This window comes from Gallus gallus, chromosome 3 (genome assembly GCF_016699485.2).
Source record: "Gallus gallus isolate bGalGal1 chromosome 3, bGalGal1.mat.broiler.GRCg7b, whole genome shotgun sequence".
NCBI classification, from domain to species: domain Eukaryota; kingdom Metazoa; phylum Chordata; class Aves; order Galliformes; family Phasianidae; genus Gallus; species Gallus gallus.
The window spans coordinates 90,765,312-90,779,404 of record NC_052534.1 but is presented as its reverse complement, the minus strand read 5'-3'; the positions used below and the strand labels follow the sequence as shown (position 1 = coordinate 90,779,404).

General features: G+C 38.1%; 1 protein-coding gene across 2 annotated transcripts in view; it reads left to right on the top strand.

The window, feature by feature from the left end:
- Positions 1–14,093, top strand: part of DLGAP2 (DLG associated protein 2) — a 456,527-nt gene that overhangs the window by 379,043 nt on the left and 63,391 nt on the right. For both annotated transcript variants that reach the window (XM_025149071.3, XM_025149074.3), the window contains one exon: positions 3,110–3,321. In XM_025149071.3, coding sequence (XP_025004839.3) covers positions 3,110–3,321 — 212 coding nt within the window. The remainder of the gene's footprint in view (positions 1–3,109; positions 3,322–14,093) is intronic.

Genomic DNA, 14,093 nt, shown 5'->3' with positions numbered 1-14,093 from the left:
CGTCACAGCCTGAGACTGCCTGGATTTTTGTGAATATTTTCTTACCTTTCTGAAGAATTCATTTAAGTTACAAACTCAGAAAGTATAAGAAATGTAATTAGCAAAAACAGTAAGGCATGTAACTCTAAGATTTGTTCTTTTCTTGTAAAGCTTTTTAATGTGAAATATCAGTCATTCCTCTCTTTTAAAATAAGCTTTCATTTTCAAGCACAACTAAGCCCCTGTTTATTCCTTCATCCTTATCCTATCCTTATCTAGTCTTTATCAAGTTATTTGAACATGGAATTTCAGTCAAAGATGTGGACAAACTAGTCATTTTTGTATGAGTAACTAAAAAATTCCTGAGCAATGTCTTCTTAAACGTTCAATGTAATTATATTTGAGCTAAAATAGAGAAAAAAAACAAGCCAAAATAATTGTTCTATGAAAAAGTTCTTTTTTGAATGAGAGTATTAAGACTGAATATAATAATTCAGCTTTAATGCAGAAAATTGCCCAGTATACCTTGTTCATCCGGAAGTCCATTAAAACTTATTCAGCATTTGGAACTTGTTTTTAGCTTTGCTGACATAAGAAATAGAGAGCTTTTAAAAGTGAGAGCCTGTTCATATCATATTCATTAATTTTTCATAGTGTAATTTTTTTAAATTCTGATTTTTACATTTAATTGTACTGCCAGCTGTGGATAATAAGGCTTAAAAATATTTATACTGTATACTTTAGGGGTCTAACTGCTACAACTACTACTACACGTAAGTACCTCTTAGTTTTCACAGAATCCCAGAGGTCTTTCCTCCAACATACTTTTTGTATGTTAAGTTTTAGAAAGGAAATGAGGAGGATGTATCACATTTAGAGGTTTGTATCACATTTAGAGGTTTCAAGTTTGGACAGAAATGTTCATGCTATTCATCCAACCACCATCCAAAGCTGAATAATAATAAAGTTTTCACAGAATCTTAGAATTAAGGTTTGTTTCTTTGCATGATCTAAGCCATAATTCATTTAGATTCATTCTCTATCTTCTTACTTCATCTAGGAATAGAACTCATAATTTATTTCTCTGATGTTTCCCTCTAACGTTCTCTGCTCTTTGTGATCTGATTCATCCCTCTCACTGACCACATCTTCAGTATCTCTTTCTCTCCTGAGCTTGTTTCTTTAATATCTGTGTCTTTACTTGTTCACCCTCTTTTAAAATTTCATTTCCTCCCTAATCCCTTTCTGGGACTCAAAGCACCACTCCAGTTCACCTGTTGTGTGGTTAATTCATGTATCTTGAAAGGCAGCAAAGATGACGGGAATCATGTTAGTTCTTTAAATCTGAACTCCAATCCTGCTGAAATCAATGGGAACATTTACTGCAGCTCCACAGTGAACTCTGTCTTTAGGTCTGAAAAATATTTGACTTGAAAGTCTTTATTTGGCATCTTGCTTTGCAGAAACTCCTTAATATATCTTTAACTTGAAGTTTGGATTTATAGTGTATTGGTAAATAATGCCATTGTACTGTGTAATATATAGGAAGTCATTATGCTCATAAAGGATTTGATGCTGCCAAGTGCATCAACCCTGGTCTACCAATGTGTTCTGTCACATTTTTCTTTTTAACTATATATCATTGTAATGGATTTCAGTGAGTTACTTATATCGTTTAAGTAAATCACAGACCTCTGGAGATCACTGAGTCCAACCCCCCTGCTAAAACAAGGTTCCCCGTAGTAAGTTGCACAGGAAAGTGCCTGGGTAGGTTTTGAACATCTCCAAAGGAGGAGCCTCCAAGGAGCTTGTTCCAGTGCTCTGTGACCTTCAAAGTAAAGTTATTCCTCATGTACTTATAGACCTTCCTCTGTTCAAACTGTGCCTATTGCTCCTTGTCACTGTTCTGGGCACCGCTTAAAAGAGCCTGGTCCCATTCACTTACCTGTAGATATTTATAAGCATTGGTAAGATCCCCTCTCAGCCTTCTCATCTCCAGGCTGAACAGTTCCAGATTTCTCAGCCTTTTCTCATACCAAAGATGCTTCAGGCCCCTTGTCATCTTTATGGCAATCCACTGGACTCTCTCTAGAAGTTCCCTGTCTTTCTTGAACTGAGGAGCCCACAACTGTTCACAGTATTCTAAATGTGACCTCACCGGGGCAGAGTAGAGGGGGAGGATCACCTCCCTTGACCTGCTGGCCATGCTCTTTTCAATGCACCCCAGGATCCCATTGGCCTTCTTGGCCTCAAGGGCACACTGCTGGCTCATGGCCAACCTGTTGTCCATCAGGACACCAAAGTCCTTCTCTGCAGGGCTCCCTTCCAGCAGCTCAGCCCCTAAGCTGTACAGAAGCACGCTTGCTTAGTTTATATGCAGTCTTTAAACAAGGCTTGTTCCACTGGAAATTGAAAATACTACTCCTGTTCAGTTCACCTGACAGTTCACCTACACCTGACAGTTTGTAGTATAGACACATATCTATATTCTACTTATGTATCGTCTGACCACTAGACTTACTTTTTGAAAAAACACCCCAACTGTATGAATGCAGTTCTAGCTTTGATGTATTATTAGTAACTGGCTGCATTCCTGATATGTTACAGTCTCTATGAAGTATTTAGCAGTTGCTAAATTAAAAAAATAAAAAAGTAAAAATCCTTTGCCACATTTGCTTTTTTTTCTCTTTCAGAAGGCTCTCCTTAATCAGAAGAGTATCCATTTATGCATAAATCATGGCTTAGCTTAATCCAAAGACTTCAGTGAGTTTTCTGTCAGAGACATATGATCAGCCTACTGTTTATCAGCTGAAAATCTGCATGCAAACTTTTAAGAGGTTAAGATTTCCTGTAATTTAGAGCATATGTACATGCAGACCTTGCAGCGAAGCTCACAAAGCAATGACTTGATTGTTTCTGAAGTTCTAACGTTTATAAAGTTAAAATTTCCCATCCTGACATTGAAAGTAAGTTCCCAAATCATCTGTGGCCCTTAGAAATTTCTAAGTGATTTTTTTTCTGAAAAATAAAAATTTCACAACTTCTCTGTATAAAATGGAAAATGGAAAGAAGTATTTAAATATATGAAAACAATGCATGTTTTGCATTTGTGTTTGATGGTCTCCATTAGGTACCTCAGGATGAGTGGGGAGGATACCCTGCCGGTGGGAAAGATGAAGAGATTCCCTGCAGAAGAATGAGAAGCGGGAGCTATATTAAGGCTATGGGAGACGAAGAAAGTGGAGACTCTGATACTAGCCCCAAGACATCACCAAAATTAGCAGTTCGACCCGAGTCATTATTAAAATCCATTGGACAAAGACCACTGGGAGATCATCAAAAGTAAGTTTTACTACACGATGTTATAATCCTTACTGAAAATTTCCATGAGTAGATCATTTTTCTTTGTGTCTTATTGATAGTGATCAGTCTTCGTAAGAAAAGATTATACTGTAGGTAAAGCTAACTTTGTCTTACTTAGTTTTAAATTAGCTACAGTTTCTCTTGATTAGTGGATGAAAAACTGCTGTCTTCCTCCATTTGTGTAATGAAGGTATTATTTAAGAAAGAGTTTACAATATTTACTGAAGGAAATATATCCATCTTCATATGAGATCTTTAAAAATCTGAATCTTTCTTTTTAGGAGGATAATTTTATAATTCTTTGGGGTTTTTTTGGTTGTTTTTTTTTTCTGAAATAGACAATACACTATTCTATAAGAGCTATAATAACAAACAAATGATTGTGCATAAATTTGGCACCTTACATCTTATCAGTACAGTGGTTTCTTTATGTATCAGATATATTGTACCATACTCATTTAACACTTTGTGGATGCTTTGGTTTGACTGCTTTTTTGTTGTTAATTGTTTTATTGTTGGTATTTTGTTTTGCATTGTTTTGTGCTTTTTTCTTCAGTCACTGTATCTTTAATACGACCTATTAAATAACTAATGCAATTTTAAAAACTTCAGGAAAACATGTCATTGTACATTTATGTTTATATTCTCTTCAGCCTTCCAATGTAACATTTTAAGTAAACTGTAATTCTTCTTTAGAAGACAATTGGAAAGTGGTAGCCACATTTGCAGTGTGCTTCTATTAATGTGGCTGGGTGTTTCTCACAGCTCAGGAAGTTGATCTTTTTGCCTGAAAGAAATACATAAAAAGGAGAAATGAAGAGTGAAACCTTTGATTGTTGTTTATTGTTCTCTTGATAACACCATGTATAGTAGAGCATGATGACTCATCCTTTCATAAAATAAAATGAAACAAAACAGAAGCCTTAGGAAAAAAAAAAAAAACAGCCAAAGAAAAAAAAAATTGGCTTAATTAGACTGAATTATTTAGCTTGCAATCTAGAAGAAAAGCACCAGCCTCCTCTGCTACTGAAGAGAACAGCGGTATTGTACAGTTTCTTATGCATTCTGTAGCTTCTATTCAAATGCATACAGAACAATGTTTGTACTATGAGATGCTGTAAGATTTCTGAGATACTGTGAAGCAAGACTGCTCTGATAAAATTCACTCAGAACAACTTATGGCATCACAAAGAATGCAAAAGGCCTGTGTTTAGGCAACTGAGCCAAATTCTGAATGTGAATCTGAAGGATTTGCTAACATAGTAGCTCCAATGGTGAGACCATGGCCTATTATCTAAATACTGCTGTCGGACCTGTACCTGGTTGATTTCCAAAGATCAAAATGTAAGAGAGAAGCTTAAAGGTAGTGGTTGGAATCAACATTTAAATCTGTTATACTCTTAGTTGCTGTATCTGGGCTGGATTTTGAGGTTGAGGCACACTGGCTGTAGTGACCGGTTTAGTCAGGGTTTCTCTAGGTCTCTGGGAAACACAGAGTGGTCAGTGCATCAGTGGGTGAGTAGAGGTTGTTCAGGGTAAGGAGCCTGTAATTTCTCAGCAATGGCAGAGGCTTATTTTCTGAATTCCTCTGTCTTGGATTTTCTTGTAAATGACTGTGAAAGCCGTGGGTCCTGCAAAGGGTCAGATATCCCAGAGGGATAAACTGTACTAAGGGAGATCTGAAGTCCAGGGCTTGCCAAGAGTGACCCTTCTGAAGGCAATAGGCAAAGTGGAGGTAGTCAGCTTTCACACCTTGACAAGCTGTATTTCTGCTAGTAAATTAAACAGTGCTGGAGCAGAGGCCTGAGCACTGAAACCTGACCACTTGGGCTGACCAGGTTTTAGAGTGGTCTCCCTCAGGTTTGTCACTTGGGCCCATGAGTGCTGCCTCAACCACTGCTGGGACTTGGTCTGGGTGGTAGTGTAGGCCCAGCATCATTTCCAGAAGGCGGTTTGGATTCAGCCATCCTATTTTGAAGGGTAAAAGAATATAATAATGTGGTTATGGCCACACAGTGCCAGTTGGCTTCAAGGCCAGAGAACAAGGCGTAGGCAATTGTTAATGTATTTGTACAGACATAGCAACTGAGTCTGAGGAGAGCAGTAAGGACTACACCAGTTAGATCCCAAAGTGTCAGGGAGCACCAGTGTTATCCAGTGACTAAAGGGGAAAGCCAGGTATCTGTCAGAGCTTAACTCTGCTTTCTTGACTGCCTTATCATGTGCTTGCCAACTATTGACAAAATAATCCTTATGCTGCTTTAAAGTTGGCCCTCTTGTAAGAGAGATACTGCATTGTTATACAGGTTATCCTGTCAGATTTAACTTTCTGAGGTGACAGGGATAAAGGATCTGCTAGATCAGTGGGTAATTTGTCAGTGAGTAGGTGGATTATGGGATCCAGTTCCAGATGAACTGGAGATGTAGGCATGCTGTCATGGATGGAGGTACCTGGAAAACTGCTCAAAACACTGTTGATTAAAACCCCAGTGCAATGCAGATGCAGTGTAGTAGGGTTGACAGCAGTGCATGTTCCTGGCCCCAAAAGATTTAATGGCATAGAAACCATTAACTGCAGAAGGAAAGGATAGTTTCTGTGATACTGTGAAATACTATTTGGGATCTATTCACAATTTGTCATAAATGCTGCACTAGAAATAACTGAGAAACCGACCTGTTGCTGATGTATCTTTAAATCCCCATTTATGCTTTAAACTGAAGGACAGTACCTTGAATCTGCCAGCCTGCCATGTACAGTTTTTTCTGTGACCTTCAGACAAAAATGTCACAACTATCCTCATTCTTGAATGTCTGTCTTGCAAAAACCTGCAAATTCCAACAGCCCTTGACATTATGCAGTACTTTGGGCAAGCAGGCAGACAGAAAATTTCTTGTTTCACAGAAATACGGATGAAATAATGATCCAAAACCTGGGATTTCATCAAAAGCCATCTCCTCCCAGTCCTTCCCTGTCACTCTGTCAGTGTGAATCCCTGTAAAGTCAGTCGGATTGCTATGAAGGGTATAGCAAGTGGTGGTGGTCATGGAGCCTTCCTCCCTCCTCCCACATGGTTCAGTAATCCCCCTTGCATGCTGAGTGCCCTTTGTACTGCTGATCTCACTGCTGAGCCAGAAGTGAAGGTTTTGAACAGCGTTCTTGTATGTATATAGCTGGACTGAATAACATTTCTGGCATGTCTTATGAGAAATTACATAATTTGATATGTCAGCTGCGTTAGCTTGCTTTTTAGCTTGTTTATAGGGTGGAGGGAACTAATGCACAGAAATAAATTGGGGCTTTTAGTCTCTTAGTTCTTTGCTTGAATGGATAAGATAGCTCAGAACTGAAATCTGGAGGAGCACCAGTAAACCTGCAATATGAATACTGATAGTTTCAGTGGTATAAAAACATACTTTTGCTTCAATAGGTGGGTTTCATAAGAATGCACCTAGTTTTTTATCACTATCCTGAATAGAATAAAATGGAAACTGGACAAGTTTTCACTTAACCTTAAACATAATGTTGCTGTGTGTGCACGTTTCTCCTCTGAGTTTTATCAGGCATCTTTGAAAGGAATTCTTTCCTATTTAAATTCCATTTCTATTTTGACAAAAGCAAGCCCCTGTTTTGTTGGTTCACGTTGCTCAAAGATTCAGAAAATCAAACATTAAAAATTCATGAACAATAAAAATGCATATTTGTATCTGAGTAAATAATTTTATGTAACAACATAACAAATAGGTAAATGTAACTGATTTAACAGGACCATTAACATTCTGAGATCGTTCCTTTTAAGTAGCTCTTGGAAAGAAGCATATTTTAGTCCAAGTGGAAATGAAAAAGAAGTTGAGGGTCTGCCCTCTGCTGTCCCACACAGATGGTAGTTGCAGGGCTTGCACCCAAACACTGCCATCTGATCACCGCCACTATCAAACCATTGGCAGAGCCAGCATGATCCCAGCCCACCTGCAGTCCAACACCTGGCTGACTGCTAGGCAGTGCCCAGGCATGCCGCATGGACTCACCCTGCTGGATGCAATCACCCTCAATACAGGATAAGAAAGTTTAATCATATGGATCAGTTGTCCGAAGGGTCAGATAACAGACCTGACTTATTTCTGATGTAGTCTAAGTGATTCAAATTTTGCTGGATTTTTCAAAAATTAAATGCATCCAGATATCTATAGACTACCCACTGAAGATAAATGCAGTTCAGCTCTTTGTGAATGCTGTTTCAAAAGAATAAGCAGCATGTCATGCTATTCCCTTCTATAACATCAAGTCGGAGGCCAATGTAATTTATTATTATTATTTTGAAATTGCATTTGAGTGAAATATAATACAATAAAGCTTGCTGTGCTGGAGACAGGACACATATTTGAATCTGCTTTCTTTGAACTTCTTGCTTTCTTGAAATTGTGCCAGAAGTGCCATTTATTGTGGAAATTACCGAGAGTCACAGGGGAAACATGCTTAATTTTTGTTGTTGTTTTTTAGTATTTTGTTACTTTGCTTTATGATTAGGCCTAGAAAATCTTGATGTCAGATTCAGTATCCTTTGAGCATATATGTGTGTGTTGGAGGTAAAGCAAGCCTTTTCGACTCAGTCCATTGTTTTTTGCTGTGCTGCAAAGCTATTGGGGATGGAGTTCAACTCTGATGGAAGGCAATTTGCAGAACATAGCATGTGGAAGGTGTGTACCGTGCTGCCAGGTATTTTCATTTATAGTAACGGTGCAGAGAGCTGAACAAGTAATGGATTTGTTAGCTGAAACAAAGGGAATGTCAATCCTGAACAAGTTCCATGGAACCCTGGAAGAGAGACTGCCCCACATGATTTGTAACCTAGTCAATGTCATTTTTATGTATTTGTGACAAAAGCAAAGTTGAGAGATGGAAGCATCAGAAATGCTGGGATCCAGAAACAAAAACTGAAAATAAAAGTTTTGGGCTATGTGATGGGAAAAAAAATTCTATAACTGAAGACATTTTAGTCATTTGATACTTCTGGTATACAGAAAAAGAGGACTTAATATACTGATTATGTAAATGAACAGGGTAGCCCTGTAGAAGTAGTTAGTTCTGTTTTCAGTATCTCCTTTTTGAAGTGCTGTGGAAGACTGAAAGCTGTCTAACCATTTAGTCAAAAGGGATAACAATAGCACTCAGCTCAAAGTTAACGTGCTCCATTTGAAGATCATACTGGTATCACTCACGCAACGGAATAATCGTACTGTGCTGAAGCTTTCCATTATGCTATGACTCATGGGAAGCTAGAAACCGCATGCATAAAGATAAAATAGATTAAGCTACAATGAAATAAAAACAGTGACAGCAGCGTGTACTTTTGTTTCTTGATCCTCTAATGGCAGGCGTTACTGTGGTAGCTGGTAGTCCAGATACATTAAGTTAATGGGTGAGCAGACAGAGAGGTATGTAAATAGGTGCTACAAGTACCTATGTGGGTAGGTACTATACAAATGTAGTGTTTCAGTGAGGAAGGAAATCTGCCATGGCAATAATTATTTGGTAGACTGCCGTGGTAGATTAGCGGTGCTCCTTCTTTTTCTCTTGGCTATGTTCTCCCTCTGTTCTCTGCAATGTTGTGGCCCCTTATTGAAGTGCTTCGTGAAGTGCATGTTTACTGTGAAATCTTGTTTATGGAGAAAAGCAGCATTGTTGGGTCTTATTAAACCCCACAGCACACTTGAAGAACACTGTGTATGTCTGCATTTCAGCTACTTTCCTTTACAGTCTGATTCCTCAATATTAAACTACTTTATTTAGCAGCATCAGCTGATGTGCCTGAATTAGATCTGAAATTATTGACCCACAAATGTTTTCTGGGCTTAAGGTTACACCAAATTAAAGCAATGATCTGTGTTAACAATTTTTTTCCCTGTCCTTACGCTTTTTTAGATGGAGATATTTCATCTCTTTGTGCTCATACTGATATATGCTGACTTGAATATCTGAACTATGACTCAAGGCATGTGCACATGTTCTGTTCTACAGACTCCATTTTGGCACCATTTTTCTTGCCAAAGTACACATAAAGGGATGTTGAACCAGAACAAGATGTGATAGCACCCATCTGCCAGAGAGCTTGGCTCAGCAGGAAGCATGGAATACCAAAAGATCCTCTAAGAGAATGGGAAATCTCAATTTAAAAATATAATTCCTTATGGTAACCATAGCACACTTACAACACGAAGAACTGAAAACAGAAGAAGAGGAATAGGGATGCCACAAAGAACTTCACAGTTGAGAGTTTAAACACAGCTTCTTTGCTAGAGAAATGCGTCATATTTCTATGCTATTTTTTGTGGCAAACTACTGAAGCAAGCCTTTTTTGTTCTAATTTTTAAGAGTAAACTTCAATTTACTCTTAAATCTTATGTGTTTTAAAGTAGGAATGGTTTAGATGCTGTTCCTGAGGTATGTTTTGAATAGAAAAGGTGGGAAATGTCACTAGAAAAGTAATCCTCACCTTTTATATGCTTTTTATTTATCTTTTTTTCCTTAATCTTCTGTTTTCCCTCGGTCTTCTTGTAGTTTTTCTTCTTGTGTTTTTCCTCAATCTTCTGACTCCAAAAAGCCTCATTACACACTTCATTAGCAGCTTTCTGAGGCCCTGTAGTGTACTAGCATCTACTCAGAGTCTCTGAGGGGTGAAATTGGAGATTTACTGAGGAGGGTTTGAGGCCTAATTACAAAGCCTTATCAACTAATAATGCAATCAGTGGGCCACTGGCACAGTGATAGTGTTCTCTGCTACAGTCAATAAGATCTGGGTTAGATTAGTCCACAGGGTTAAGAAGGAATGCTGATGAAGGGCAACTAGTCATCTGTCTACCTAGGAGGCATCTTTTATGGGGTCAGAAGAAGGTCCCTATCCTTTCTTCCTCAGCAGAATAATAGGAAATTCTCTTAAGCAGTGTAAGACTCCTTGTTCTCTTAGAAGTAGCAAAGCTGCCTTTCAGAAGCGTCTTTCTGAAATCCAGGGAGTAATTGAACCAGATCACTTGCCTTATTGTACTATATACAAGCTTTATGTTGTAGGGCTGAAACCTATTGCCCTGGATTAGGGACAGAAAGGGAATTTTGAAGGTCTGAACAAAGTGCAGAGTCTTCACAGGAATAAATGAGGCTTTTGTCATAAAGATGCAACTATGTGATGGATTGTGGTGAAACTATGGTAAGGTTAGGCCAGTCTTACAAGTGCAAATACTCAGATCCAAGAGAAAATGTATTTCAGTTTTGTTATTGTTTGTTTGCGTGTTTTGGTTTTTGTATTTTTTTAAATAATTCCTGATTTCAATGAATATATTGCTTCTATATTTCATTTCAAAAACTGAATCAAGAGCAGCTTTTCTCATTTGTTTAGCTTTTAGCTTAAAAAAGAATGAAACTCTAAAGTATGTGTATAGAAACACTTCTGTACCTCAGGCAAGGACCTGAAAAATAAGGTGCTTTTTGTTAGCACAGATTGTACATATTTTCATTTCTTCCATTTCCACTGCATGGTTTGCTTAGAATTTTTTTTTTTTTTCCTTCTCAGAAATTCCTTAGTCTTGCAATGTTACCAAACTCAGCATGAGAAAGTCAATTCTTTGCTTAATACCTGTTGGCTTCAATGGACTTACATGCATGTTTAAATTAAGCTGCCAGTAGTGGTACTGTAAACACCTGTAAGTTTTTGCCATAACATCTGTCTGAATTTCTTTGTTGCTGACCAGTTTGCTGTGTGAACTCTGGGGTAAGCTCAGTATAGGATGCAGGGACAAGACTTTTATGATTAAGTATATGTGCACATCTGTCACCTCTTACAAACAATAGCTCTCAGTCCAAATTTCCCCTGTGAGACCCTTTTTATTATATTCACATTCTGCAAGTTTTGGAGAACAGGCTTGTTTGAGCCTACACTTTCTGTACTTTTGCGATAGTGCTCAAACTATCAGACTGTTTAACTGTTCTAGATTATTTCCTCTTGTATTCTGCTTTGTATTGTACCAAATCCGTAACTCCTTACTGGCAGGAAAGATTCTCTCCTTCCAATGATTAGTAATATTTCATCAGGATGGCAGCAGCAGTCCCCAACTCTTTCCTAATATATTCTTGTAATAAATCAAAACATGGAATCATAGGATGGCCTGGGTTGAAAAGGACCACAGTGATCATCCAGTTTCAACCCCCCTGCTATGTGCAGGGTCACCAACCACTAGACCAGGCTGTCCAGAGCCACATCCAGCCTGGCCTTGAATGCCTCCATGGATAGGGCATCCACAACCTCCTTGGGCAACCTGTTCCAGTGTGTCACCAACCTCTGTGTGGAAAACTTCCTCCTAATATCTAACCTAAACCTTCCTTGTCTCCTTGATATCTTTCATAAACCTTTTTTAAGACAGGCTATGTGTCAATGATGAAATGAGTAGGCCTCTTAAAAATTTATTTTGGCCCAAATACTAATGTTTATCACTGATCAAAGAGAAACTCCAGTCTGACAAATATTAGAAAAGAAATTCTTCACTGCAAATAAATTTTCCAGATTTATGTGTACTTTCAGTTTTTCAAAGAACTGGAATAACTGCATTATTCCAAAGGGAGAATCAGATTTAATGCCTAAGCTCTGAGTTCTCCATTGCACTGCAGGCAGGCACATCTGTGCCCCTATGCAGAGCTCTATTGATTTCAGCAGGGATCCACAGAGACGCAGTGTGACTCGCAGCTGCTCTACAATGGTGCTGCTAGCTAAGCTTAATCATTAGATTCTGTTCGATGAGTTACTTCACATACCTACTGAGACATAGTTAAGATAGATACAGATAGAGGAATGAATATCTATTGAAATGCAAATCTCTCAATGAAATGGGTTTTGATAACTTACGCTACTTTGCTAATCCTAACGCACCTGCCTTTTAGATGCCCGAGATGAATTCTACAAATTTTATCTTTTGTCCCAGAATGATACTTCTGAATTGCATGTGCTGATTTAAACAGAAGTGATTGTACCTTCCTTAATGTTCCCATTCATTCTTAGATTTTCTGACAAACACAGGCATGATCATGCAAATAAAAATGTGAGAGTTTAGAATATTACAATTCCAATAGTTAATTTGATGGAAAATGGACTTTCTTTATATTCGATGCTCTCTTAATAAACTTGATAGGCCCTCTTAGAATCAGAAGGTGACTTTGTTACTGCAACTTTTAAGGGCCTGTGAAGACATTAATTCACTTTCGATATCTCCTTGACCCAAGGTGCACTGGAAGGTGAACATTCTGAGGGATGATCACTATCTTGAAAGTATGTGAGTAGATCAAGGAATAAACTTGACAGGTTTATCACATTTGTTGTGTTGTTGGCATCATGTTCATGTTTTGTGAACAAAGATAGTGGTTTTATGGCAAAGTATATGATCGTTAGTAAATAATATGCAGGTAGATAAGCACAAGAAAAAATGTGACAAAGAACCCTTCCTCAGGTTGCATATATTGTGTTTTTTTTCACTGTCAAGTGCTGCTGCCAGCAATATGAATTTGCTGGGAGACATTAGGGGATTTGTTTGTTTTACTTGGACTCTGGCATAGCTATAAACTCTAAGACCAAGTTAGTTACTCAGTCTGGAATTTCAGGTTGTCCTAAAAGGGAAAAGATACTGTTTTATTATCATGCATATCAGACAACTTTTAACCGAATGGCCAAAAGACATCCCTTCTTCAGAACATCCAAATGTTATATAAGTCACTGTAGGATACTGAATGCTATAAGTCTAGTTTGCAGAAGTGCTAGTCATAGAGCACTGACACAGGCTTTGGGAAAAAAAGAGTCACATCAGCATCTGAGCTCAGTGATGACAAAGCATTAACTCAGTGCTGCACAAAGTGACAAAGCAAGTGAGTGGTGCAAAGGGCTGTAGTAAAGACCACAGCAAGAACAGCACGAATCAGCCAGAACTTCATGCTGAAGTTTTTGGCTGCTTCAGGCACTGTGCACAGTCACATTCACAAAAAGTTAGGTAAAACAGTGGAATTCAGGAGAAAGAACAAAGGAAGTTATTTAGTGTAAAGTAACTTAAACATTTTACTCCTCTTAAAAATGCTGTTAACAGAGGAAATAAATGGCTAAATAATAGATGGCAAAGGATGAGGAAATAAGATTCCTCCTCTTACCATTAGTTAATGCTTTACTGCAGTTATTGCATTAGCTTATATGACTGTTTCATTTATTAAGCGTGCTCTAAATAGCTCTTTACTTTTTCAAGTCTTAGTTACAATAGGATAAGTGGATAAAAAAGATAAGGGGATGTAGATGTGCTCTTCCATCTAATCTAAATATCATCTACTGCTTTTTGATCACAGTAAGTAAACTTAAATATCTTCCTACATCTTTACTGTTCTTAGTCCTTTTAAAGATGGCTACAAGAGATGGGAAAACAGAAGAAAATGTGTTTTCTGAAAGTCAAAAAAGTCTTATTTTCTTTTCCTTTCTTTTTTTCTTGTTCAGCATACCTTGTTGCTTTTAGGTCTAAAGTAACAGAGGTTACTGGCTTCTGTGATGATGTTTTGAAAGCTCTTGAATAGAACTGTGAGCTGGGAATTGAGAGGGAGCAGGACAGAGCAGGATCTGGGTTGGCCAAGAAGAAAGGAGAGCTGGATGTGTAGTATTTTGTATATGTGAACCTGGAGGGGGCTGGAGGAAAATGCAGATTTCATGAAGGAGCTGCAGGGCATAAGAGGTCTGAATATG